Source organism: Spodoptera frugiperda, chromosome 12 (genome assembly GCF_023101765.2).
Source record: "Spodoptera frugiperda isolate SF20-4 chromosome 12, AGI-APGP_CSIRO_Sfru_2.0, whole genome shotgun sequence".
NCBI lineage: Eukaryota > Metazoa > Arthropoda > Insecta > Lepidoptera > Noctuidae > Spodoptera > Spodoptera frugiperda.
In genome coordinates this window covers 9,591,895-9,615,518 of record NC_064223.1, presented here as the reverse complement: position 1 = coordinate 9,615,518, position 23,624 = coordinate 9,591,895, and the positions used below count along the sequence as shown (strand labels likewise).

General features: G+C 35.4%; 5 protein-coding genes across 7 annotated transcripts in view; 1 reads left to right on the top strand and 4 right to left on the bottom strand.

Annotated features, from left to right (window-relative positions):
• LOC118262280 (serine/threonine-protein phosphatase 2A regulatory subunit B'' subunit delta) overlaps positions 1 to 23,624 on the top strand; it is a 151,846-nt gene that overhangs the window by 47,168 nt on the left and 81,054 nt on the right. The window lies entirely within an intron of this gene.
• Positions 8,474 to 9,880, bottom strand: LOC118262286 (uncharacterized). Its single transcript, XM_035573506.2, has 2 exons — positions 9,737 to 9,880; positions 8,474 to 8,829 (listed from the first exon to the last, which is right to left on the bottom strand). The coding sequence occupies exons 1-2, from the start codon at positions 9,836 to 9,838 to the stop codon at positions 8,620 to 8,622; spliced, it is 312 nt and encodes a 103-aa protein (XP_035429399.2). The 5' UTR covers positions 9,839 to 9,880; the 3' UTR covers positions 8,474 to 8,619.
• On the bottom strand, positions 13,587 to 14,540 carry LOC118262283 (keratin, type II cytoskeletal 2 epidermal-like). Its single transcript, XM_035573504.2, has 2 exons — positions 14,448 to 14,540; positions 13,587 to 14,316 (listed from the first exon to the last, which is right to left on the bottom strand). Exons 1-2 carry the CDS (start codon positions 14,496 to 14,498, stop codon positions 13,645 to 13,647), a joined length of 723 nt encoding a protein of 240 aa, XP_035429397.2. The 5' UTR covers positions 14,499 to 14,540; the 3' UTR covers positions 13,587 to 13,644.
• Positions 14,742 to 15,840, bottom strand: LOC118262284 (uncharacterized). Its single transcript, XM_035573505.2, has 2 exons — positions 15,665 to 15,840; positions 14,742 to 15,236 (listed from the first exon to the last, which is right to left on the bottom strand). The coding sequence occupies exons 1-2, from the start codon at positions 15,707 to 15,709 to the stop codon at positions 14,931 to 14,933; spliced, it is 351 nt and encodes a 116-aa protein (XP_035429398.2). The 5' UTR covers positions 15,710 to 15,840; the 3' UTR covers positions 14,742 to 14,930.
• On the bottom strand, positions 20,352 to 21,900 carry LOC118262281 (uncharacterized). The gene is made up of 2 exons (XM_035573502.2): positions 21,743 to 21,900; positions 20,352 to 21,662 (listed from the first exon to the last, which is right to left on the bottom strand). The coding sequence occupies exons 1-2, from the start codon at positions 21,791 to 21,793 to the stop codon at positions 20,496 to 20,498; spliced, it is 1,218 nt and encodes a 405-aa protein (XP_035429395.2). The 5' UTR covers positions 21,794 to 21,900; the 3' UTR covers positions 20,352 to 20,495.

Sequence of the window (23,624 nt, the reverse complement as noted above, 5' to 3'; positions counted from 1 at the left end):
GATATATTGGAATTATCTATAGGTAAAGTCGTGTCGCTTAGGGCTACAGGTAAATTGATTTCAGTTTCTTTTAAAGAGGCTAAATTATCTCTTGAATTGTCTGTCTCTGCTGTATTTGAGGAGACTTCAAGTACCTGGGTTGGACTCTTGTTTGTAATATCATCATCAGAAGGTACTGTATGTAACCTTTTTTCTACTAGTCCTGATAATCCCTTTGTGAATATATCCATCAGTACGTTTTCAAGAAGAGCTTTAGTAATCCTCAATTCAGAAGGTGATTTTGGTGAAAAAATATCGTCATTAGGTACAGATATAATAATTTCATCTATTGGTAAAGTTTCATCGTTAGTTTGAGTTCCTGTAGATTCATGTTCGTGTATTTCAATGATTTCGTGATCTATAGGACTATCAAAACGGTTCAACGGTTTGCGTATTTGGGAAATTCTTATCTACATGCTCGAAAAGAGTGCCACTAATTATATTATCTGGTATGTCAGGTTCGATTATAGATGGTGATGCAGCCGACTCAACTACCGATAATGTGAAGCCCTCGCTAGTAATGTCTTTTAATGCATTCTGTAAAGGTATTTTGATTGTTGTTGGTAATTGGATTGCTTCGTTATTAGTAGTGTGCATACTTTCTTTTTCTGGCTTTGATTGTTCATCATCAATATAGTCTACCAAAGGCAAGTTGTTTTCTTGATGCTGTATTTTGTCATCTATTTGAATACTCGATTGGTCTGTAGACATATTGAAACGTGTATCAGTCAAATCAGCTGGATTATCGACTAGACACGCATTGACAGTTGCTTCATTATTTTCTTTTAGAGAATTGTCAATAGCAGTATTAGGAATTGATGTTTCTTTATCATTAGGTGGAGTGGTCAACATTAAAGGAGAAATATCTGCAGGACCTTGTGCTCGTGGCAATAAGAGTTCTTTTCTTAGGACATCTGTCAGAACACTTTCTAAAAGTTCTTTAGTTATTGTTATTTCTGAAGACGAAGGAGTAATTTGTTTTAGAGGCTCATTATCATAATCAGGACTATCACTGGAAGAAATAGTTAATATATTCTTGTTTTTTCTCAAGGATGATTCGTCAGTATGATCTTTTGAAGTCGAATAGTCTCTTATATCTTCTTTTTCATCAAATATTTGGGATAAGGTTTGATCTGCAGGGATGTCGAGGCTATTAATGTCTTCATCTGAAATTTCTTCTTTTAGGCTATTTAATATATCTGTTTCATCATCATCTAGAACTGTGCTAGAACTCTTATCTATTTGCATTAGCAATCTCTCACTAGTTGTATCGGTATTGGGAGTATCTAATACTGGTTTTTCTAAAACTGAAGGGGTTGGTTTAGTGTCATCCAATTGTCCAAGTAATGTTGAATTTATCGAATCTTCTTCTTCAGAAGTATCAGTGGATTCTAGATGATGAGTTGTTTTTTCTGATACTGAAGGCGTATCTTCATTTGTTTGAGTTAATGGTAGTGATAAACGTTTTGTAAAAATATCTAAAAGTACACTTTCCAAAAGATCTTTTGTCACGGTTATGGAAGGAATATCATCAATACTTTTAGATATTGGATCATTGAACTGACTCGGTAAATTCGGTTTATCTGCTTCATCTTCCTTTATGATAGTTTGGTCTATAGGAGCATCCAAAATTGGTAAAGTGTCTTTGGATTCCTTAGAGTCATTAATATGTACAAGCTCTTGTGAGTTGCAAAGATTTCCATCTGCGTGAGGTATATCAATACTGTCTCCTGTATGATTCGAAGGTCCATTTATTAAGAGCAATCTATCTGGAACTGCTGTCTCTGAAGATAAGTCACTACATATTTTTGGAAATGAAGCATTGTCTATTTCATCGACAGATTGTTTGACATTGTGAGGTGGTTCTGTTTGAATAGTTTCGATATTGACTTGTTCTCTTGATGGAGGAAATTCTAATGTTGGTATAAGTGGACACATATCTTCAGACAATGTAAAGTTTCCTAAGCTATTTGCAGTAATATCAGTACTGTTACATTCGTCAAGATTTGTCATAGGTAAAGTATTTAAGGAAACCTTTTTACTATTATTTACTGTATTCGGGAAGACCTCTTCGGAGGATAGTAAAGAATTTCTTATCTGATTTGCCTTACACTCATTAAATTGATTCCGGTTTAATGGGGGTCCATATGATGGGATGTCCACAGCCGTATTCGTATTAGCTAATGGAATAGATATAGGAATTGCTTCTGTTGATGGTGATAAAATTCCTGTGTTATACGTATTATTGATATCAGCCAGTACATTGTCCAGGAGAGCCTTAGTAACCAGTAACTTTGAAGTCAAAGATGATATATCGGTTGGCAATGGAAGATTTACTAGTATGTCAGAATTAACATCGATTGGTGAATGATCTACTAAAGATGGTTCAGCTTCAGCTAGAGAATTCTCCGTTCTTGGTGGTGATAGCGATTTATTATCATTTAATTTTCCATACATGGAATCAATTTCATCCTTAACAGGTACGGATTCAACAACTGGTGTTACTGATTTATTAGTTACTTCATCGATTTTAATATCAGTTTTGATAGGTTTGATTGCCTCTAATATCAACTTGTCTTCTGATACCACTGCTGGATGAATTATTACTTCTGGTCTATCGTTAGACACATCATCAGCCTTCATAACTTCTGCAGGCAATAAGGTTCTATCAAATTCATTTATTGGACAGCCCAGAGACAGGTGATCCAACATTTTTATTGGCGAACCATTAGAAATATCTGCATTTGTGTTTTCTTCAGAATACTCAATTTTTGGCATATTATATGAGATTGGTTCATCCTCCATCAATTCTGAGAAATCTGGAAGCAATATTCCCATTCTTAAAGGCAAATCTTTCAAGTCCTTTGTAGTTTGTTCGATATTTCCATGTGACGGGTCTGTATTAGGAATTGGTGCAACCAAGTTATTCACCAGATGGGGTTTGGATTCATCCACTTCATAAGACGATGCTAGATTATAATTAGCCTCTAAATATGGAGTTGAATGGAGCATCTCGTATCTTTGTTCTTGAAAATTATTTCTAGTCATTGAAGGTTCATTGTAAACTATCGAATCAATATGGTCTTGTCTTTCAGATAGCTTATCGGTTTTCGATTGCGAACTGAGAACGTCTGGAAGAAGTGGTAATGAATCTTGAACTGTTTTCATGCTATGATGATCATCGCCAGTGTCTTCAATAGGTACTAATTTAACATCAATTATTATTCTTTTGTCAAACAAATTTGTTGTAGGACTAGGCGAAAGTGATAATTCTATTGGTATACTTGTAGTATGAGCCTCTGATGCAGGTGTTAATATTGTTTTGTCTGCAGGCTTCACCAAAGCACCAAGGTTTTCAGATAATGGTATTGATTGTATCGATTCATCCACTGGTAGCAAAGAAACATGAATAGGCTCTGTTGGTCCCACTATTGGTAAGTCTATATCCCCACTAGACGATTCTGGCATAAAACCTTCATTGATAGTCTTTAGCATATCATGAGGAAGTAAACTTGATTCCGGTACAACATTTTCAGCATTAAATTGATGATCATCTAATGTTGCATTATCTTTCGGAACAAATTGTTGTTCTAAAGGAGTATTGACGAATAATTGATTAGAATCAATTTCACGCGGAAGTATTGGTAATTCATTATCGATATTATTGTAAGGACCATGGCTTAAAGAAGTTACCTCACTGCCAGGAAAATCAAAGATTGGATGCTCTGAATCCAGCATCTGTGGCAAAGTCTTCTCAGTATTTATATCATCACGAATGTCTGTAGATTCATCATCAAATGATTTTTCATTACTAGTAGAATTGACAAAGAGCTTCATATCATTTATAGATTTGTGTGTTGCATTATTTAGAAATGGTTTCTCTTTTATCGATGACTGACTGCTCTCATTATTGTAACACATTGAATTTATTGGCAACGGCTCGCACATTGGCAGCGATGACTCACTGTTTGAAATATCATCTAGTAATTCACTAACGAGTGCAGTGGACGCAGGATTATCATTGAGAAGTGGCGCCGTATTAGAAAGATCATTATTAAGTTCGTTATTTGGCACAGTTTTGTTGGATGACACTTGGGATATATTTTGTTGGCCAAACATTGTTTGAGATGGGACGTCATTTGATTGCGTGGACGGTATATAGACTATGATGGGTGCATTCCCCGTAGTGTCAATCATATGTGACTGAGGTGGACCGACTGCGTTGTTGTTGATAGGAATTATGATTATTGACGTGGGACCTGGAGCCGCTTGATTTGTTTGATTGAGTTTATCTACGAAAGCCACTTCTATAGGTGTACCAGTAGTTGGCGTTTCGACATTCAACATACTTTCTACAATCGTAAAGTTTTCGACATTGGTTTCTTCTAAAAGAGATGAAATGTTGCTCTGTACTACGCGTATTGGAATATCATCAATTTCTGCTTCCAATAATTCTTCACATGCAGTAGCTTCGTCTGAAGAATTTGTCGACGATTGTAAATTATTTCCAGTGTCTTCAATAACTTCAATATAATCTATACGACTTGTACTAGTAGTTTCATTCATTATAGGATAACAGGTAGTATTTATATGTTCTTCAGGAATTGCGCAAATATTTTCAGCTGATACTGACGTATTCGTTTCATCACTGTTTAGTATATCTTCGATGGCGGCTAGTGCTTCAGTCAGTAGACTCAATTTGGAATATTTCAATGTATTTGTGCTAGTTTTAGTTGCTAATTCTGAAAGATTACTTTTAGTAAATCCTATATTAATAGGAGTATCTGAGATTGGGCAAATATCTTGTGTATCTGGATTAGGTGTTTCTCCTTTAGATGATTCTTCCGTTATATTAGTACCTGATGATTTTTTAGGATTTTCTTTTTCTAGTAAACTAGCAGTGATGAAGTCATCAGAAGCTTTTTCGCTAGTGGCTGTCTTTTTAAAGTTGAGTCCGCTCTGCCCTGCGTTACTACGTTTCGAATTATCTGTAGAAGTACGTTTATTTTCTTCTTTTATTTTATCGTAAGACTTTAAAAATTGTCTTGCTTTGGTTTTTGTCATTCTTGCCGAAGGATATTTAATGTTTTCATTGATTGTGGTTTTAGATCTTGGGGTTTCTAATCCATCGAATGGCGTCGGTGGGGCAAGCGAAAAGCTATTCCAGTACATAGGTTCCCACGTTTCCATTGTGTTCAGAGGATACTGGATATCAGGGAACGATTGTGGATCGAGTAAAGTGTTTACGGATCCCGATGTAAAAGTGGTCGGATTCATTTCTTTTGTCGGCTGGTTAATGTCATTGTTTAATTGAGCATTACTTTGAAGTTTGCGTTTCATCTTCCTCTCCTTTTTCATTTCATTGATAATTGAACTTTGTGTATTTCGTAAATTGTTTGCCTTTGCTCTGTTTGCCTGATAGTTATTAAGGTTTGTTTTTAACTGAAACGGATCTCTTGGAGTGGTGTCCAATGGGAAATCATTTTCGGGGAAATTATGCTTCTTCTTAAAAATAGATTCGTTTGGGAATGGATTCTTGCTGATTCTAGCATTTTGGTTTGTTTTTCCGAATGTTTGTTTTGATGTCTTGTCAGATCGCGTTGGTGGAAATGGTGTTGATAAGGGATTGTTTTTCGCGGGGTTCAAGTTGTTTAGTAGGGCAGATTTCCTTGGCGTTCTTGGCATGCAATGTCTGCACGCTATCTGTAATGGACGAAGTTTCTGTCAGCTACAAAGTTACCGAGTCTATGCGCGAATTCTTCAAAAGATCGTTATTTATGTCTACGAGTAGTTCCTAAAGTCGTAAGCGACAAGTTTTACGTGAATATTCACGTTAACATTTTGCGAAATCATTATTGTTTTCGAACAGATAAAAGTTACGGATTGTTTTTTTTTAGCATTAATAGAAATATTTTCTCTTATACAAAATATCTTTATCTACTCAATATTTAACACATAATATAGCAGAAAAAGCTTGTAAAATTGAAACGAAAACATTTTGGATGTTTTAAATATGAGCACAAATTAGAAAAAAAATTACACCAATTTAAGAAAATTATGAAAATGGTACTTACTTGTATTATCACAATAATCACTAAAGCTTTGGCCGCCTTCCCCCACAGTCCCATCTCATTGGAATATTTCAAAACATAAGCGAGTACTATTTATATTAAGTTTTATTATCTTTGGAATCGATACGTGATCGAAACATTAGCTCTATTGACGAAATCTCTAATCGATTGTTTAGTAAGTTTGATAATACATCGATTTGTCTACACATGTGCGTTGCCGTAATAGTTATTCTTCGAATCATAGAAATATCTTCTATTATAATAAGCATTATTATTGCAATAGATTTGTTATCTATAACTGGGGAGAAAAATTAAATTGCTTTTAATGAGTTACCTTTGAGTATTCGGGACTAACAGGTTCTATGTTATGTTGTTATTTTTTTTAAGCATAATTTCTTATAAACATTTTTTGTTTCAGGTAAACAAACATTCGTTGTCAAATAAACTGTTTTAATTTGGTGTCTTTGGTAAGTTAAAGAATTAATAAATCTGAACCTTTGCGGCATGTCTCCAAACTAAATACAAAAAAAAACCTACTTAATTAACTAAAAATATTAAGAAATTCAATTGACTATTGATTTACTTACATAAATATGTTGAGAAAAGCTCCACTAGTTTTGAGTAACAGAGGGACTCTTCATCATGAGGAGCGTACCCAGATGAAACTAGTAGAGCTTCCGAGTGAGTAAATGTTATTGTTTTACACAATTAAGTTTAATTTTATAATGGTTAGAGCTGTAAGAAGGTATTTGAAGGTAATTGAGATATCCATCTTTTTACATATGAGACTTTTTAAAGAGGCGTAAAGTGAATGTCAACCTTTATAAATGAGCTTCTGTTTAACCCTTTGTGGAATAAAAGTCATGACGTTATAACACTATGCATTTTATTTTACTTTATTAATACGTTTTCAGTAATAATAATTGACTTATTGTGATATGATAATATTGTACAAACTTCTCCGTTCCAAGTCCAACAGCCTACACCACGAAACTAGAACAAAACTGTAAAATCTTAACTACTGGTACAAGAAGTATTAGTTTCGTTGGCAATCGGCCCAATGTTTCAAATATCACTTTGCATATCCTCCACAGTACTGCTATCTGTGGTATTCTCATTTAATAATGAAGTAATATTTGCCGCAGTATCATTTGTATCGTTCGAACCTTCAAATAATGGCGTCCGTATTTGATCATGCCCTTCTGAATGGAAAGAATTTCCATCGAATTCAACAATAGTCTCATTGTTTGGACTTATTAATTCTGATTCGTCAGTTTCACGTTCGACTGTGGTATTGTCACCATCTTGAAATTCTTCTTCTATAATGGTTATATTCTTCACAAACTCGTCCAGGTCTTTAAGTAATTCAGCAACAAGACCCCATTCCTCAATATCTTCAATTGATTGATTCGTTTTTGACCCATTCGTGAACAGGTTGTCCGTACTATTATCAAAAGATGGAGCCTCCAATTCGACTGTATCATTTTCTAAATCTAATATAGTGTCATCTTGAACCGTTTCGTTTGTGCTCGTATTATTCGAATTGATTTCATTTCCTTTTGTGTCGGTTACTTCTTTTGCTTTTTGTGAGAAAAGCGACAATTTTTCTTGACTTTTCTCAGGCTTAGGCTTGTTGCCCTGAGCGACGAGTGAATTGAACGATGATTTGACGTCATCGGAGAAGGGGCTCGAGCTCATATAAAAAGGTTTTGACGAATCAGCTATACTTTCTGGGTATTCTACTTCAGGGAAATATTCTGATGGAAAACCTTGAGTTGGGTTCTCATAGTTTGGCTTGCTGGTCACCTTGTATCTTGCTGGAACTACTTGGTCTGGTTTCGATGATAGATGCTTGATATTTTGTGTTGTTTTGTAGCAAAAGACGTTCTGCAAAGGAGTGGTAAATAGTAAATACAGACACGAAAACGATGTTATCATATTGTTGTCACAGCAAATATCACCAAAGTACTTTATCGTACCTTACTACTTACTTGTAGAGTTATAAATAACAGGAAATATTTTATAAACATTGTGATGTTTCTTATTTTATTAATATTTATACTATCGTATAGATCTACACAATATTCTATAGAACAGTGGATGATTTAACATTTTGGTTCGGAGTTTTATAGTGTTTGCATTTTGAAAATGCACATTATGCAAAAATTAAAGCAACGTCTTGCACACTTTAAGGACGTGTGTTATCGTGAACATAATATTACCAGAACACTATCTACAGATATGTGTAGTAATAACTTTTATTACGTAATTCGTTGATTACAGTTGTCAGTGCAAGTTGTCGCTATTCAGTTTTATTGCCGCTCGTTAAACATTTAACCCTGGCTCAAAATAAAACACAAATATAGAAATTCACTATGTAGATTTTATATTTTTTTCAATTACATCGTTTTTCGAAAACAGAACAAAGTTGAGAAGAGATTCTTTGACAAATCAATTTAAAATTTTAAATAAACAAGTGTGTTCTATAGAATAATTTTTAAAAATTTAATTAGCAACGGCCACATCCGCAGCCACATCCGCCACCGCAACCACCACATCCGCACCCACCACCGTTGCAACCAAGTCCACCATTTCTGCCAAACATGGCGAGGATGAGAATTGGCAGGATGGTGTCCAGGTCATTATCGTTGTCTCGTCCAATCACTTGTGGGTAGTAGCCGCCGTATCCAGGGTAGAACTGGCACTGAGCCCAGTGCATCTGTGAGAGGAGACAAGACGGTGTTAATCATATTGGAATGATTTATCGTTTACACTATGTTGACAATAGGCCAGAAACCGAGTAGACTGTTGAAATCTGTTCACACTAATCATATTTTGTTTGATCTCTTGAAATGTGTCAGTAGTTTTGTAATTAGTTGTTAATGAAAGTATATTTTCTATGTATTATCGACTTTCCCTGATATTAAGACTTAGTAAGTTAGGCAGGTTCTCTTATATTATCTCCTAGAAAGATGGAGATTCTTCATAGAAATGCATAGATTTATAATTCTAACGTTGAAACATTGTTGACACCCACACCGCCACGTGTCCAGTAGTTATGTAGGCTGCCTTTGATGTTCTATTTACGTTTGCAGGGTTAGGAATTCGGTATTTCTAAGTAAATTTAATTTTAACCCACGGGACTATGAATAAAGGTTTGGAAGTTGGTCACATAGTTTTAGCTAACGTTGTGGTTTCTTTACACTACAAATATTTTTTATACCACCCACTATTTTAACAGGTTTATAGATAAAAGGTCACCGAATAAATAAAGTCAAGTTAAAATGGCAAGTTTATGCTTTTACAAAAAAATCTTTATGATATTATTTTACGTAAAATTCGGTTTCTGCGAAATGTTAATGTCTTTGAGTAAGATTTCCCTTTCCAGGAAGATATTTTTTGTCAATTTGTTACGCGATTGTTTTACGGCGAAGTATTTGGAAGTAGGCTTCTAGGCTTGAGTTTATAATTTTTTTAGATTATTATTTTATACGCACGTCTATCATCTGTACAATCTAACTATTATAAGGTGCAAAATAATATCTTATCTTGCGAAAAAAGTTATGTCATATGGAAAAATACAAGTTTTATTTTTTGTTTAAATTGAATATAAATATAAAACTTACGTTCAAAACGATCAAGAGAGCTGCGAATACGACAAACTTAGCTGAAGCCATGGTGACTGAATATCCCTTAACAAAATAATACCTACTTTTATATATTTTCATGTTCTATATCAAGCTATTTGTTACCCAATTCCTAGTTTCGTAAATAGGTATATGTGCCATATTGAGCACGTAGCTCCTTGATTAGAACTTATTTCCCAATTTTAACTAAGACCTTTCGTAATTAAAAAATACTACAGAATTCCTTAAGATAGTTCTTTCAAAATATATGGACTTAAATTTAAACGTGAAAAGTTGTACAATATTGGTAGTCATGTTTTAAACCGTGGTATTTATTGTTTTGCTTTCAGAGCTGGGTAAGTTTTTGGAAGGTCGGAAAGTCCTAGTCAGTCCAAGACTTGTCCTTGATAAAATGTCAAATTTCCATTATTTTCATTTTTGAGGGATGAAACCCATCAAATGACTGCTCCCGCCCTGGGTTTGTTATTTGGTGTTAGACTCAGATGTACTGCCATAAACACCACCTGTTCCTATTCCTAATTCGAGCCAGAGCGTCAGTAACCCGCCAGGTTATCCACAGCTCCGGTCATTTATTCCTATTTGTAATATCTTTTGTGCACTTAGATTAACAAACTAATCTACAAGTCTCAAATGTAATTGAAATCTTTATTTAGCCTTTGAAACACCGTCTTCAATAGAACAAGAATAGAATCTTATATTATTTACCTACCCTGTCTATTTCAGTGGAATTACACAGAAGTGCGAAACCTCAATATATTTGACATTATTCTAACCGTGAAATCCAATGTAAATGTTACTCTGAGAATACGATTGTGGGCTTTCAAGATTAGTTGTTAGATAATCATGGTCTATTTATAGATAGGTAAAGGTAAAGGTATGAGAATTTACCTCGTAACTGACTGATTTACTGGTCGAGTGGTTTTGGGTACAGCACCGAGGTTGAATACAGTTTCTACTTATTTCCATCTTAGAAGTCCTCAGCTTCATCATCATCATCATCAGCTTATAAGTGGCCCTTGCCGACCAAAGCCTCTTCTCACATGGATAAGGTTTGAGCGTGGTGATTAATTCACCATGCTTGCTCAATGCGGGTTGGCTATTTCAAACTTATAATTAGAAATTGTGTGCCCAAAGTTCCTCACGATGTCTTCCTTCACCGTTAGTTAGTCAGTGGTGTCTAAATAATCTTAGAAAGTACATATAACTCGGAAACAGTCACATTGATACTTGCTGTTGGTAGTTTTCGAATAGTCACTCTCACTCTCATGCATGAGAAGGCGTCTTAAACCTCTATGCCCCTACGACAGTTTACCAATTGGTAAATCTAAAACAGTAGATCTAATTGTTACATTAAAGTCTAAATAAAAAAGAAGATAACATTTTGTCTTTTCCTTCGGGAAATACAAAATTCTAACAGTTGTTGAAGATATGTAACACATTTGTGTAGCGCCTACAGAAATAAAGTGAGCGTATTTAAACTTCTATTTTGAATTACTGTGTCAATGATCTAGCGAAGCTGTGCTGTTTTCAATTTATTTCAAGCTGTTATTTTGAATTTGATGTTAAAAATATTCCATTCCAAAACTAACTTAAGCCTGTTCTCTTTTCAAAGGTCTATATGTAAAGTTTATTATAATTACTATAATTAATACCTACAAAATTTCCCACAGTAAAAATCTATAATAGTAATTAATAATAATAAATTGTCATTTGAAAATTCATTTATTTAACATTCATAAATGAAAAGTAAATAATAATCAAGACACTTTTTAATAAAAAAATGTTTTATATTTATTAAAATACAATTTACAACAAACTTATCATTTATTTTTTACATAATAGATACTCAACTAAATTAAAATAATGAAAATTTTCGAAACAATTTCGTTTACGTTACGATATAGTAATACTAGGTTTCGTTGCATTATCACTTTTAGGCAAGACAATAGTAATCTGCACTGTAGTACTGCATTTATTGCCACTGTTGCAATTATTATTATCATTGCTATTATTACACCCGTTGCCACAATTGCAATTATTATTATTGTTACAATTGCAACATCCGCAACCACTAGGATTGGGAGGAGGGGGAGGGAATGCATTATTGTTATTATTAAATAGCGAAGTCAGTAATAGACCCATAATATCGTCAGTCAGACAACGGTCATCATTCTCTTCATCATCATTTATTATGATGATTGGCGGCTGGTTGCTTGGTAGTTGTTGGTTCATTGGCGCTGGTTGCCAGTATGGCTGGTTGTAACCGCTGAAACCTGGTTGAGAAAAGGTATCGTATCCGTAACCAGCTGGATTTATATATGGGTTGTAGGATTCACAGAAGCATCCTGGGTTGCCATAATCGAAGTTACTGGTCGGGTCATAAGAGCATTGGAAGTAGTTTGAGCCTCTGTCATATTGGTTGCAGTTAACGTAACCACATGGTTCTTCGTAAGGGTTAAAATTGTTGCAGTTGCAGTATGGGTTGCAGTATGGGCCGTTCAGTTTGCTACATAGTCTGCAGTCTCGGTTGCCGCAGGGAGGGGAGAATGGGTTATATACATTTCGAATACATGGTTTACATGTAAATAAGTTCAGCTGAAACAATACCAAAGATTAATTAAACATTAATAATTAATTGTTAACGATAGATCGAATGATCGAGCGCCTGTTAACAATTTGTACAATAATTGTTACAATATATAGCAATAATAGTAAACACGGTTCCAATGAAAATTACTTGAAATAAAGGCTGTTTTCAAAGAAAACCTCCGGGAGAAGGCTAGAAGGCACGAACGTAACATAAACATTACTTTTTATCACGTTAGTTTCATTATTTCATTTGCGAAGAAAATAAGAATTGTTCCCAGTAGCATTTACCATCTTACACTTTCCTTAGTAAAAAATATTCTCTTTATTATTTGTATAAGAAAACTCTACTATACGTGTTCTGTAATTTTAATTAAGTAGTTATTAACTGTGTGTAATTAAGAATATCAAGGCGTATTGCCTTAAGAGGAAATATTGAGGATAATTCTCTTGCAATATTGCAGATGACAGCTTTGAATAATGAGGTAAACATGTATAAAGAACAGGAAAAAATCACTCTTCCTGGTCTTTAGAAAGAGATCGATAAAAAGATGTTCAGTGAAGACTAGTCATTAGGATCTTTTGTAAATTCATGTATATAGTTAATATTTGAATATTTTACCATATTTATATATTACTAGCTACTTCCGCGCGGTTTCACCGCTCTGCTTGGCTCCTATTGGTCATAGCGTGATGTTTAATAGCCTATAGCCTTCCTCGATAAATGCACTACCCAATAAAAAAAGAAATATTCAAATCGGGCCAGTAGTTCCGGAGATTAGCGCGTTCAAACAAACAAACAAACTCTTCCGCTTTATAATATTATATAAGTATAGATTTCTGTAATATGAAATTGAACACTGACCTGTAGTACAAGTAGCAATATGTAGAATGTTATTCTCTGTAATCGAGTCATCTCGTCGTCCTCACTGTTCCATATGGCGATACACTCGTAAAAGTCATGTTTATATTACCTCCTCGAGACACCAATACACAAATAGGTCATAACATATTTCAACATAATTAGAACACCGAATAATGATTATGAGAAAATCAAGGACGTTGGTGAAGGTTGATGGCCATTCTTAAATTTTTCAGTCATTCGAAATTAATTTTTGAATATCATAAGGGTATGTTTCAATTTATGTGTGAAATCTGTAGTAGATACATTTTATTTCTGTTTGGTTAAGGGGGTATTCGACCATCCGATATTCAGTGGGGCTATAAACACAAACGAATTAAGTATTTAAATACCAATTTATTTACCAATCACAATATTTATGATCCGTTGTTCATTGCATTCATTTACAATTACATTCAGTCTTAAACAGAACGGTAATTTCGTTGGGATTCTGACTTGGTTGGTTGGGGGAAGGTTCATCAGAGCTGGGGAAAGGGTTCTCAGAGAATCCTCCAAAGCTTGGGAATCCGTATGGGAAGGGACTGGCTAAGGGGTAAGGAATTGGGTATGGAATATAAGAAGAAGAACATCCGCATCCACTATTCCCATTGAATCCAATATCGTATACTCCACAGTTTCCACCGCAACTGTTTCTGCATCCGCATCCATTATTGAATCCGATACCACCATAACCATTGTTGCATCCTCCGCCACATCCGCCGTTGCAATTGCCACCACATCCGCCGCTATAACCGCTATTGCATCCTCCGTTGCATGCACCTCCGCAGCCACAACCGCCTCTCCTGTTTCTCATTGCGAAGATGAGGTAATAGAGAATGTGATGCCAGTTGTCATCATCGTCATCGTCAATGATGATGGGAGCCATAGGGCCAGGGAAGCTGGGGGCAATGGTGGGCGCGTAGGTGGGGTAGCCAGGGTTGTAGCTAGGAGTGATGGACTCTTGGACGTAGTATGGGGATCCAGGCACTGCCTGAATGGTTGTAGTTACTGTTGATGGATTTGGTGGGTTGAGGTACTCAACGCGGGCTGCTTGACCGTGCACCCTGCATAGCTGGCGAAAAATAAACGAGTTTTAATAAAAAATACCGAATTTACTGAGAAATACGTCCACTAAGATTTGGTATATTTTTTATATATTATGTATAAAAACTATAGCTATAGATGAAATTAAATTGAACTTACCCCCAAACACAATAAGAATGCAGCGAAAACCACAAGGTTCCTTAGACCCATTTTGGAAGTCAACGTGTGAACAATGACACGTCGCGTGGTCTATATATACTATGTGTTTCTAAACCTGAACTGTTTACTAAAGGTATGATGTAATAACCCTTATTAACTTTGACACGTTTTATAAAAGATACCCAGTATTTTTATTAATTAGAAATACTATTTCGCGGTAACCTGTAGTTACCCAATTTACCAACTATTTTTAGTAACCAATCTACTTAAAGGGAGCAATACAAAACATCAACATATTTACGTAAAATATATTTCACAAAATATATATTCGAACAAAATGGAACATGTAAATAAAAAGAAAAGGGTAATGGAAGAATACAACAGAATTTACCGCGACAGTTTAACGGATTTGTGATATCGAGTGTGAATATTGTGTAACGTAAAAAGTATTGACAAAAAAACAAGAAAATACATTCTGTGAAATTAGTTATTAGTGATTATGGGGCTATTGATGGGAATAGGGATGGGGTAGGGGATAGGAATGTTTTGTCCTCCGCCGTTGCCGCATCCGCCACCACATCCGCCACCGCAACCGCCTCCAAATCCGCCGCAACCACCACATCCGCCGCCAAAACCACCATTGTCACATAGCAAGAGAAGAAGAATCGGCAGTATGTGCTTCATACCGTCGTCATCGTTGTTTGACTTTACTATGATGGGGTAAGGAGGGGGGGCACCATAGCCAGGGTAGCCTTGGGAGCCACCAAACTGGGCCTGGATCAGGACGACCTGTAAGTCAACACAATTTGTTATTATGCGTAAAGAAATGCAGACATTCGTAAACATAATGGGCTCTAGAGAACTGTGAGTAAAGTTCCCTAAGAAAAGGATGATCCTCAGACCAGACGCGGTGATCGTGTCTGGAGGGCTTTCTGCATGTTATTTTCCATACATGTTTATTGGCATGTAAAGTTCCAATGTGCGATGTAGGATTTTATGATGACATCCGTTGATTTCTTCGTCGATCGTCTATGTGCGTCATCTATCACTTTTCATGTATCACCACAGAGCTTTAACTTGGAAAATAAAACTGATTGCATACCAATTTAACTATTATAATAAACAATTAGCAAAAGAAAATGGTTAAGTAACATGTTAAATCTATTCTTATGTTAGTTCAAAGTTTCTGCTAAGAAATAAAACGTTTAAAAACTTACGTTGGAAAGAGCAATGAAGCAAGCGAGCCACGCGATAGAACTCATCGTGATAGTTGTATATTTAGCGACAGTAATCACCAGGTCTTTTATACCACCATCTGAACTATATCACTGATATTAGTAATATTCGTCGAACAACTATTAGCTTATCACAAACCCTCCAAAATTACTTAACATCTGATTACATTGTCACGTACAGTTATGTAAGTAAATAAATTATTGATATTACTTCGTCTATTTGTAGATTTCCAGTGATTCGAAGATGGGAGTATAAATCGTGATTAAATGATGAGATAAAATAGTTCTTGTAAATGCATATTATCAACGAATTTAAAGTACCTTTATTAACTTTACTATACCTAAGGGATAAAATGTTGTGATGAATAACGGGGTATGAAAATTAAAAATGTATTTAGCCCGTCAGTTAGGCAATGAGAAATATGAGCCACGTATTTTGTTATTTTATCGTATAAGAAAATAATACTTACATACAACGAATTAAAGTAAAATTGACTTCACGGGATATTTCAAATCAATGTATCGTCAAAGTACTAAAGTATTTCTGTAAGAAAATATATGTCTGTCATTTTAAAATAATCTACCAGACGAACATTAAAATTAAAATTAGTCATCTACCCTAACACCAAACAAAATGCGTCAAAAGTCATATTTTGTCTTTTACTAGAAGAGATAGGAGATAATAATTGCTTGTGTATAACTTTCCTTGCAAACAAAATAAACCTCTGTAACGGAGATGGTAATCATCTGCAACATTCTCTGCATTGCAGGCTTTCCTACCTACAAGGAATTATGTATGCCATTGTCGGTCAAAATTCGACGAGAAACTTCAAGCTTTAACATTTTTTTCAATATACATTTCATTTTATATTCACTCTTCTCAATTAAACCTCTACATATTAATATGATCATAAATCTACATAAATTTTGGGGATCACAAAAACAAAACAACAATTCCAAATTTGAATAAGCTTTATTTACAAAAAGAAAGAATTAAACATCAGATCAAAATCACAACACACACAAAAAATAAAGGCCATATATTTACACCTTTAAACACACACTTAGATCTGAGTTTTGTATATGGTAACTCAGCACCGAGTCAGCATAATGAGCAGCAGTGGTAGGATCTTCTCCAGGGAGCTGTCATCATCATCAATCACGATGGGGATGGGGGGCCCGTAGCCCTGTGGTGGTACAAATGGTGGGGAGCCATAAGGTACGGGTGCATTATTGTAGCCTCGGTAACCGTAGGGATTCGCTGTTACCACCTGAAAAGAGTTATTTTTTCAGTATTTTAAAAGCAACTTTTGAATAAGTGGAAGGTATTTTTGGGTGCTTTAGTCGGATTTCTCAGGTTTACGAACATAGAACCTAAAATGTTTTAAATTCTAAATAAACACTTAAATTCCCTTTTGTTTATAACAATGATTGTTTAAACAAACCCTTTGAAAACAATCAGAGCAAATAACTACAGCCTCTCATACAATTATACAATTTGAATACTTTATACACAGTCACATACTCCCAAAATCATTTTCAAAGGTCCTTAAACCACAGGAATAACGGTTCTCATTAACCGAATTCAGTACTCAAGTTACCAAAACGAGACAGAGGCTTAGAATTGAACTGATCCCATGCGTGGCGAACGTGACGATACTATGAGGTAGTTACGCCTCGTCTGCCTCGAAAAACAATGACAGTTGGGGTCAGACGAGTAAAGGATGTCATCCATCGGTCACTGCGCTCTAAGCCGATCGAGCTAAGCCGATTTCGACTAACATCATTAGATGATTCTTGTTACGACATGCTCAAAGCCTTATAGTGTTAAGTTGCGAATGACCTGATCGGAAACATGACCGTGTTCTACAAAAAACGATGAGTAGCAAAGCGACCTAAAGTAAACCCGAAGCATTGTTTTTCCTCGGTCGATGGTAAGCGGTCACCCAGTGGTGACCGTCATAGATTTTATCCGATGCTAATACTGGTAAATTTATTTACTCTAGATTCGTTTAGTCAATTGTAAATAGGCAGTCCTAAGGACACCCTCAAAATTAAAGGCATTGCAAGTGAGTAGCCGACCATGTAAGAAACAGTTCCAAAATCCTATTATTTCGGAAGCGCTTCTCCCACTAAATGAGTGCACAATAAAACGTACTGGTTGATCTCGAAACTGGTTAGATAAAACTTACGCAAAAATATAGTTTTCCGATTTTGCATTGAGGCTGAATGAGGCCTTCCATTTGTCTTGAACCCAATTTTACAACTGACTAAACCACCAATACGAATCTGGAGTAAATAAATCGACTAGTATTAGCATCGGATAAAATCTATTGAACAAAGCTACAATACATGCCTAGAATAACAATGGATCCCACAAATACTCTAAAAAGGTTCTCATTCTTTAAATTTTTTTTTCATAAAAGTTTGAATCGTACATCTTTAATGTATTACATCGAATTTATTTAATTGAATCAAGTTCATCAACCGTTTAAATGAAAGTCAAAAAGGTCCTACGAATTAAATAAAACTAGTTTTTTGCGTACAATGAATGAAAATGACATCATGAAGGCACAATTAATATTTCACAGTCATCATTTGCCTTGACAGTTGTACGTAGAATCCTTGCGAAGATATATAAACGTATATAAATAAAGTAACTATTGCACAATGGGCGTCCTCAGTGCCCGCTGATGTCAGAATCATTAACAAAGTAATTAATCGCGTATATACTCTTTTAAAGTTCACCTTTTATATATCAAGAGCATTGTAGAACTTGAAAATTGGTAAATAATAGTTATTAATGATGTTAGAAGTTGATAGACCTAATCTGCAGATTAAAACGCTACGCTAAATTAAAATGTTGTTAAGAAAACATTTATTAAAGTACGATTTTCAAAAATAATTAATTGAAAACCAAGTGCTTTCATCTAGTATGAGAAAAAAAGTGTCATAATGATAAAATACCCTTGAGAAAAAGGTCAAGGAATATATACAATTTCGATTCTCTATTAAAAAGAACCCCGCCCAACCTAATCCCAGCTTAACTCAAGACCCTTGAAATAGAAAAATCAATTTAAAAAACTCACATTCAATCCGACGACCGCTGACAGAAGTAAGATGAAGCTAGCAGACACCATTGTAGTTACTATAATTGTCAAACTCGATCCCTCAGGTTTTATACCAAACTATTTGGTCGAATACTTCTTTGTCTCAATAATGTCTTTGTTACATAGGAATGTGAAGTTTGAGATAGACAGGTGTGATGAGGCTCTAATCATCGTGAGTCATTTCTGAGTTAATTAAAATTAATCTTTGGTTATTCGATTAGTTCTATTATTATAATTGACATGTTCACTTCTATTGAAGTGTATGCGTCAGTGAAGTTGATATTAGCTTATTAATTTAATTGCAGTTGAATTCAGATGACGTCACGTCTTTCATTCACCAGAGGGATAAACATGCAAGGGATGTTTTTCACTACTTATTATGAACAACATAGAACGATGTTGAAGAAGGATGTTGTTCTAAACAGCATAGAACAAGTCTACAGCTTTTGCTCGATCTGGGAATCAAATCCAACAACACTCGCTCGACAGGCAACCAAATTAAGTAACCTAATATTATAGGAAACATACGTTTTTAAATGGTACCAGCTCAATCAATCCAATCAGCTCAATCGAATCTAGAATATGATCGCACGGTTCCATTTGCAAAAATTGAAATTTAGTTAGACCAATGAGAGAGTGGGAGTGAAAGTATGTACATTATCAAATCAAATACAAAATTATGTATGCAAGAAGAGTCGTAAAACTAATACTAGAACTCAAATAGTATTTTTTTTAAGGCGGGAAAATCATCCAATGACTTCTCCCGCCTTGGGCGAGGTGAGAGGAGTGTCAGACTCTTACTGACTAAAAACCACCTCGTTCCTACTCCTGCTTTTCTAGCCGGAGCCCCGGTAAACCCGCTAGGTAGTCCGCAGCTCCCGATAACTCAAATACATAGTATGGTAATCAATTTCTTCTAATTAATGTCGACAAACATTGTTCAAGACCACATCGCTTAGCTGTTACGATTCATATTTCCTAGCTTATGGGCAATGGTTGTCACACATGTGTGTGCAGACTTCAATTTTGCACATTGGTGTACTTACAGAATGGTTAACTTTGGTGCTTATAATATGGTGGAATGACCAACTGGAAATTATTTAGTAACTAATGGGAAAGGGTAGTGTTTACCTACTGTTGATTCATACCATAAAAAAGTGGGTGTCTTCAAAGTCAAAGTCAAAGCATTTATTTCAATTAATCTTAAATTAAGCACTTTTGAAACGTCAACTTGATTGTGTACGATGCGCACCTCTAAAAGACGTGTTATTATTGTAGATTTGAATTTTCAATAATAGCACTGAAATGTTTATATTGAGTCTAGTGTACTTATAGGTTCGATCCCTTTTATACGGGACGTCAACCTGATCAGTGGGTGCTACATTAGATATTCACCTCTACACACCTCTTGAAAAAAATACGCAGCGTAATTTTCTATTATATTTCTCAAGTATCTATTAGCAAGGCAAAAATAAAATACACACGTAATTTGAAACGATTTTGTTTTATTTCATTTACAAATCATTATCAAATATTTACAAATAAACTCATAAAAAATTCGAATTCTCATTTCAATAATGTCTCCTATACTATAATAAATTATTATCATTTGTTTGTATTTAATTTACATATTATCACATACAAAAGTCTTATTTTAAAACTACATCTTAATAAAGTTCTGAGTTTTGTTTGTTCACAAAATTTTAATCACCAGTGCTATCGTCCTCATAGTCGGAGTCATTTTCCTCTGAACCCTCTTCACTCTCGTCATTTATGACATTCTTCTTCAAACTCTTCTTTCCTTTACTCTCTTTTTTACCTTCTTCATCTTCATCATCTCTTTTCTTATTTTCTGCTGCTTTATTATCCCCTACATTGGAGTAACCACCAAAGATTGTTGGCTCTGCTATACTGTTCCCAATCCCATTGTTGGGACACCCACAATTCCGGCAGCCACACGCATTCTTCTCTTTCAACAGATCTATTATCAACGGTATCAAAGATTTGAGGTTAGATTTCGACTCCCTCTTCTGTACTTGGTAAGGAGGGTAGAAGTATTGAGCGTCTGGTTGCGTATCGGATAAGATGAAGGATAACGCTGAAGGTTCTTCCACTACTGTCACTGGTACTGGCTGATTCTGGATGTATGCTGGCAGCAGCTGGGCCTGCACTGCTGTGTAAGGTAGCTGGCCAACTGGAGTCACAATAGCTTGAGGCTGCTGCGTCACCGGCAGTCCTTGTACGGTGACAGTTGGTCTATTTTCCACCACAGGTCGTTGTTGAGCCATATTACAAGGACTTGGCCCCTGAATAGCACGAGCCAATATCTGTTTCTGTATGTCCGTCAACTGATTCTGAACAGGACTAAAGTTTGCCATTTGTTGGTTTTGTTGAGGCTGGCCATTAATTTGAGATGCAAAAAGGGATAATAGAGAAGGGCCCTTAAGTGCGGCTAATTCGGCGAGAGAATTAGGGAAAGGAGTGTTTACATTGTTTGGTTGTTGCGGCGGTGGAGTATTTTGGTTGCAAACGTTATTGATCTGCGGGCAGTTAGCCTGTGATCGAGTTGGATTGAAAGCAAGTCCTGGAGGTAACTGAGCCAGTCCTTGTTTGTTAAACTGTACGTTAGCAAGTGACCCGGATCCCGCTTGCGGCTGCAAATTGGCTGGGAGACTCAGCTGCTGCTGTATATTCCCACCGTTGGCTTGTTGCAAATTACCTTGTAGCACGTTTATGTTTAATCCTCCGGTCGGTATCTGGTTGGCGTTATTTAATGCGTTCGTCCGCTGCGGCGGCTGTTGTTGGAATCCGAGACCACTATTAACACCAACATTTTGATTGTTATTCAAGCCTTGTTGCGCGTAGTTTTCCTGGAAATACAAATAATAATATTGTTAAACACCAAATAATAGTAAACAACTCAAATAAATTCAAAAAGAAAAACATTTACCTGTAGGTATAACAGCAGGACAAACGTGCCGTATAGTTTGCCAACAGTCATCTTGTAAATCTGTACGGTATTCTTTTATTTCTTCTTATATACGATTAATTATATCTATTTGGTCGATGTGTCGTAATCAGAGACCAATTATCTTTGTATCTTTTATCTGCGCGTGAGATGTGGCCAGTCTGTTATCTCGTCACGTCCCTTCGATGGAAATCTAGCGGAATGTTCGATTAGAGATAACGTTAAGATAGTAATGCATTTACCTAATAGAATTTAGTTGACAATTAACCTATAAAAAAAAAAGCCATGATTTTTTCGGGCCAAGTAAAGGAGATATAGGATGATGACCGATTCACTCCCAACTACAAAATAGTCAGAACACATCTGGTAAAACGTGTTTGACGTAACACTTTCATACGCAAACCTCTCTACCTCTACTTACCCCTCTGTAGTTTAAAAAAGCGTAACATTTATGCTATGTATCGATCAAGGAAAGTGTTTCTTTTACGCTCTCACGCTTTGATCGACAAGCTGGCTAAGTAGCAAGAACGTTGTCACTCGGTCGCTCTGAACTTAAGAACTTGGCACTTATGCTTCAACCCTGAACAATACGAACGTCTAGTACACACGCTTAGGAAGTGCTTCTGATGACTCCTCGACCTTCACCGACATGCTTCAAATATTAATTGAAACTGTACTCTCTTTGTAGCTAATTATAGTTTAATTTAATTTGCCTGTTTGATGTTATTGTCATTGGATAAAACAAAGTTGGAAAATTATTATTATGGTTACTCCTGTAGTAATTTATTTTATACTCATGGAACTCATAGAACTGGTGAAAAGTGGGTGTCTTCACCCCTTCGAAATGTAAAAGGCGTGATGATATGATGTAGACTTAGATTATTGGGATGTTTATGGGACATATAGCCATTGGGACAGTTAGCCTGTCATCGAACCCAAGATCTCTTATTCGGCATTCTTAACTTAAACATAATTATTAGTCCTATTTAATTCTCCAAAAACTAATAAAAGTTCATCTTAACATAATAAATAGATTAAAACATTGCATTTAACACCTCCATTCCAAAATTGCTTTACAGAATCAATTTCTTAACTTTAATATCAAAGTAAAGATTACTTAGAATTAATGTGATGTTAATATTATGCTCTCCTGAACACAAAAGGCGCGAACGATCAAAATTATTTGAGTTTCCAACGAAAGTATTCTTTTACGCACGCAATCATGTGAAAGCTTTGAGAAAAATCGAGCGCCATTTTTATTTCGCGTCTTACATTTTGGCAAAATGTTTTTATACATACTTAGTGCTCCTATAGTACTTACTAACTTTAAGAAAGAATGAAGTATATTGAAGCAAGATTATCTGTCTTAAAGTATGTTTTATCGTAGAGTATAAGAAACGTCGAGGTGCGTCGGAGGTTTAAAGAGCCCGTTTCTCATACATGGTTTCGAAAACTACCAACGGTAAGTATACCAATGTAACATTTTCCAAGTTGATATGTACTTTCTAAGATCATATAGTACCACACACTATCGGTGAAGGAAAACATCGTGAGGAAACTTGGACATGTTTGAAATCGCCAAGCCACATTGAACAAGCGTGGTGATTAATGCTGAAACCTTCTACATATGAGAAGAAGCCTTTGGTCATTAATGGCCACTTATAGAGACTTGATGTAAAGATGATAAATAAACTTACCTCTAACGTATAAAATAATTTGTTTTATGCGTTAGAGGTAAACAAGCAAATGGATTACTTTGTAGTGATCAGTGTTGTCCATGGAGCAACACCACAAGAGTTGCAAGTACTCGGCCTTTGGGAAACTATCAGAAGTATAGAAATAATATTTTTAATCAATATCGCTT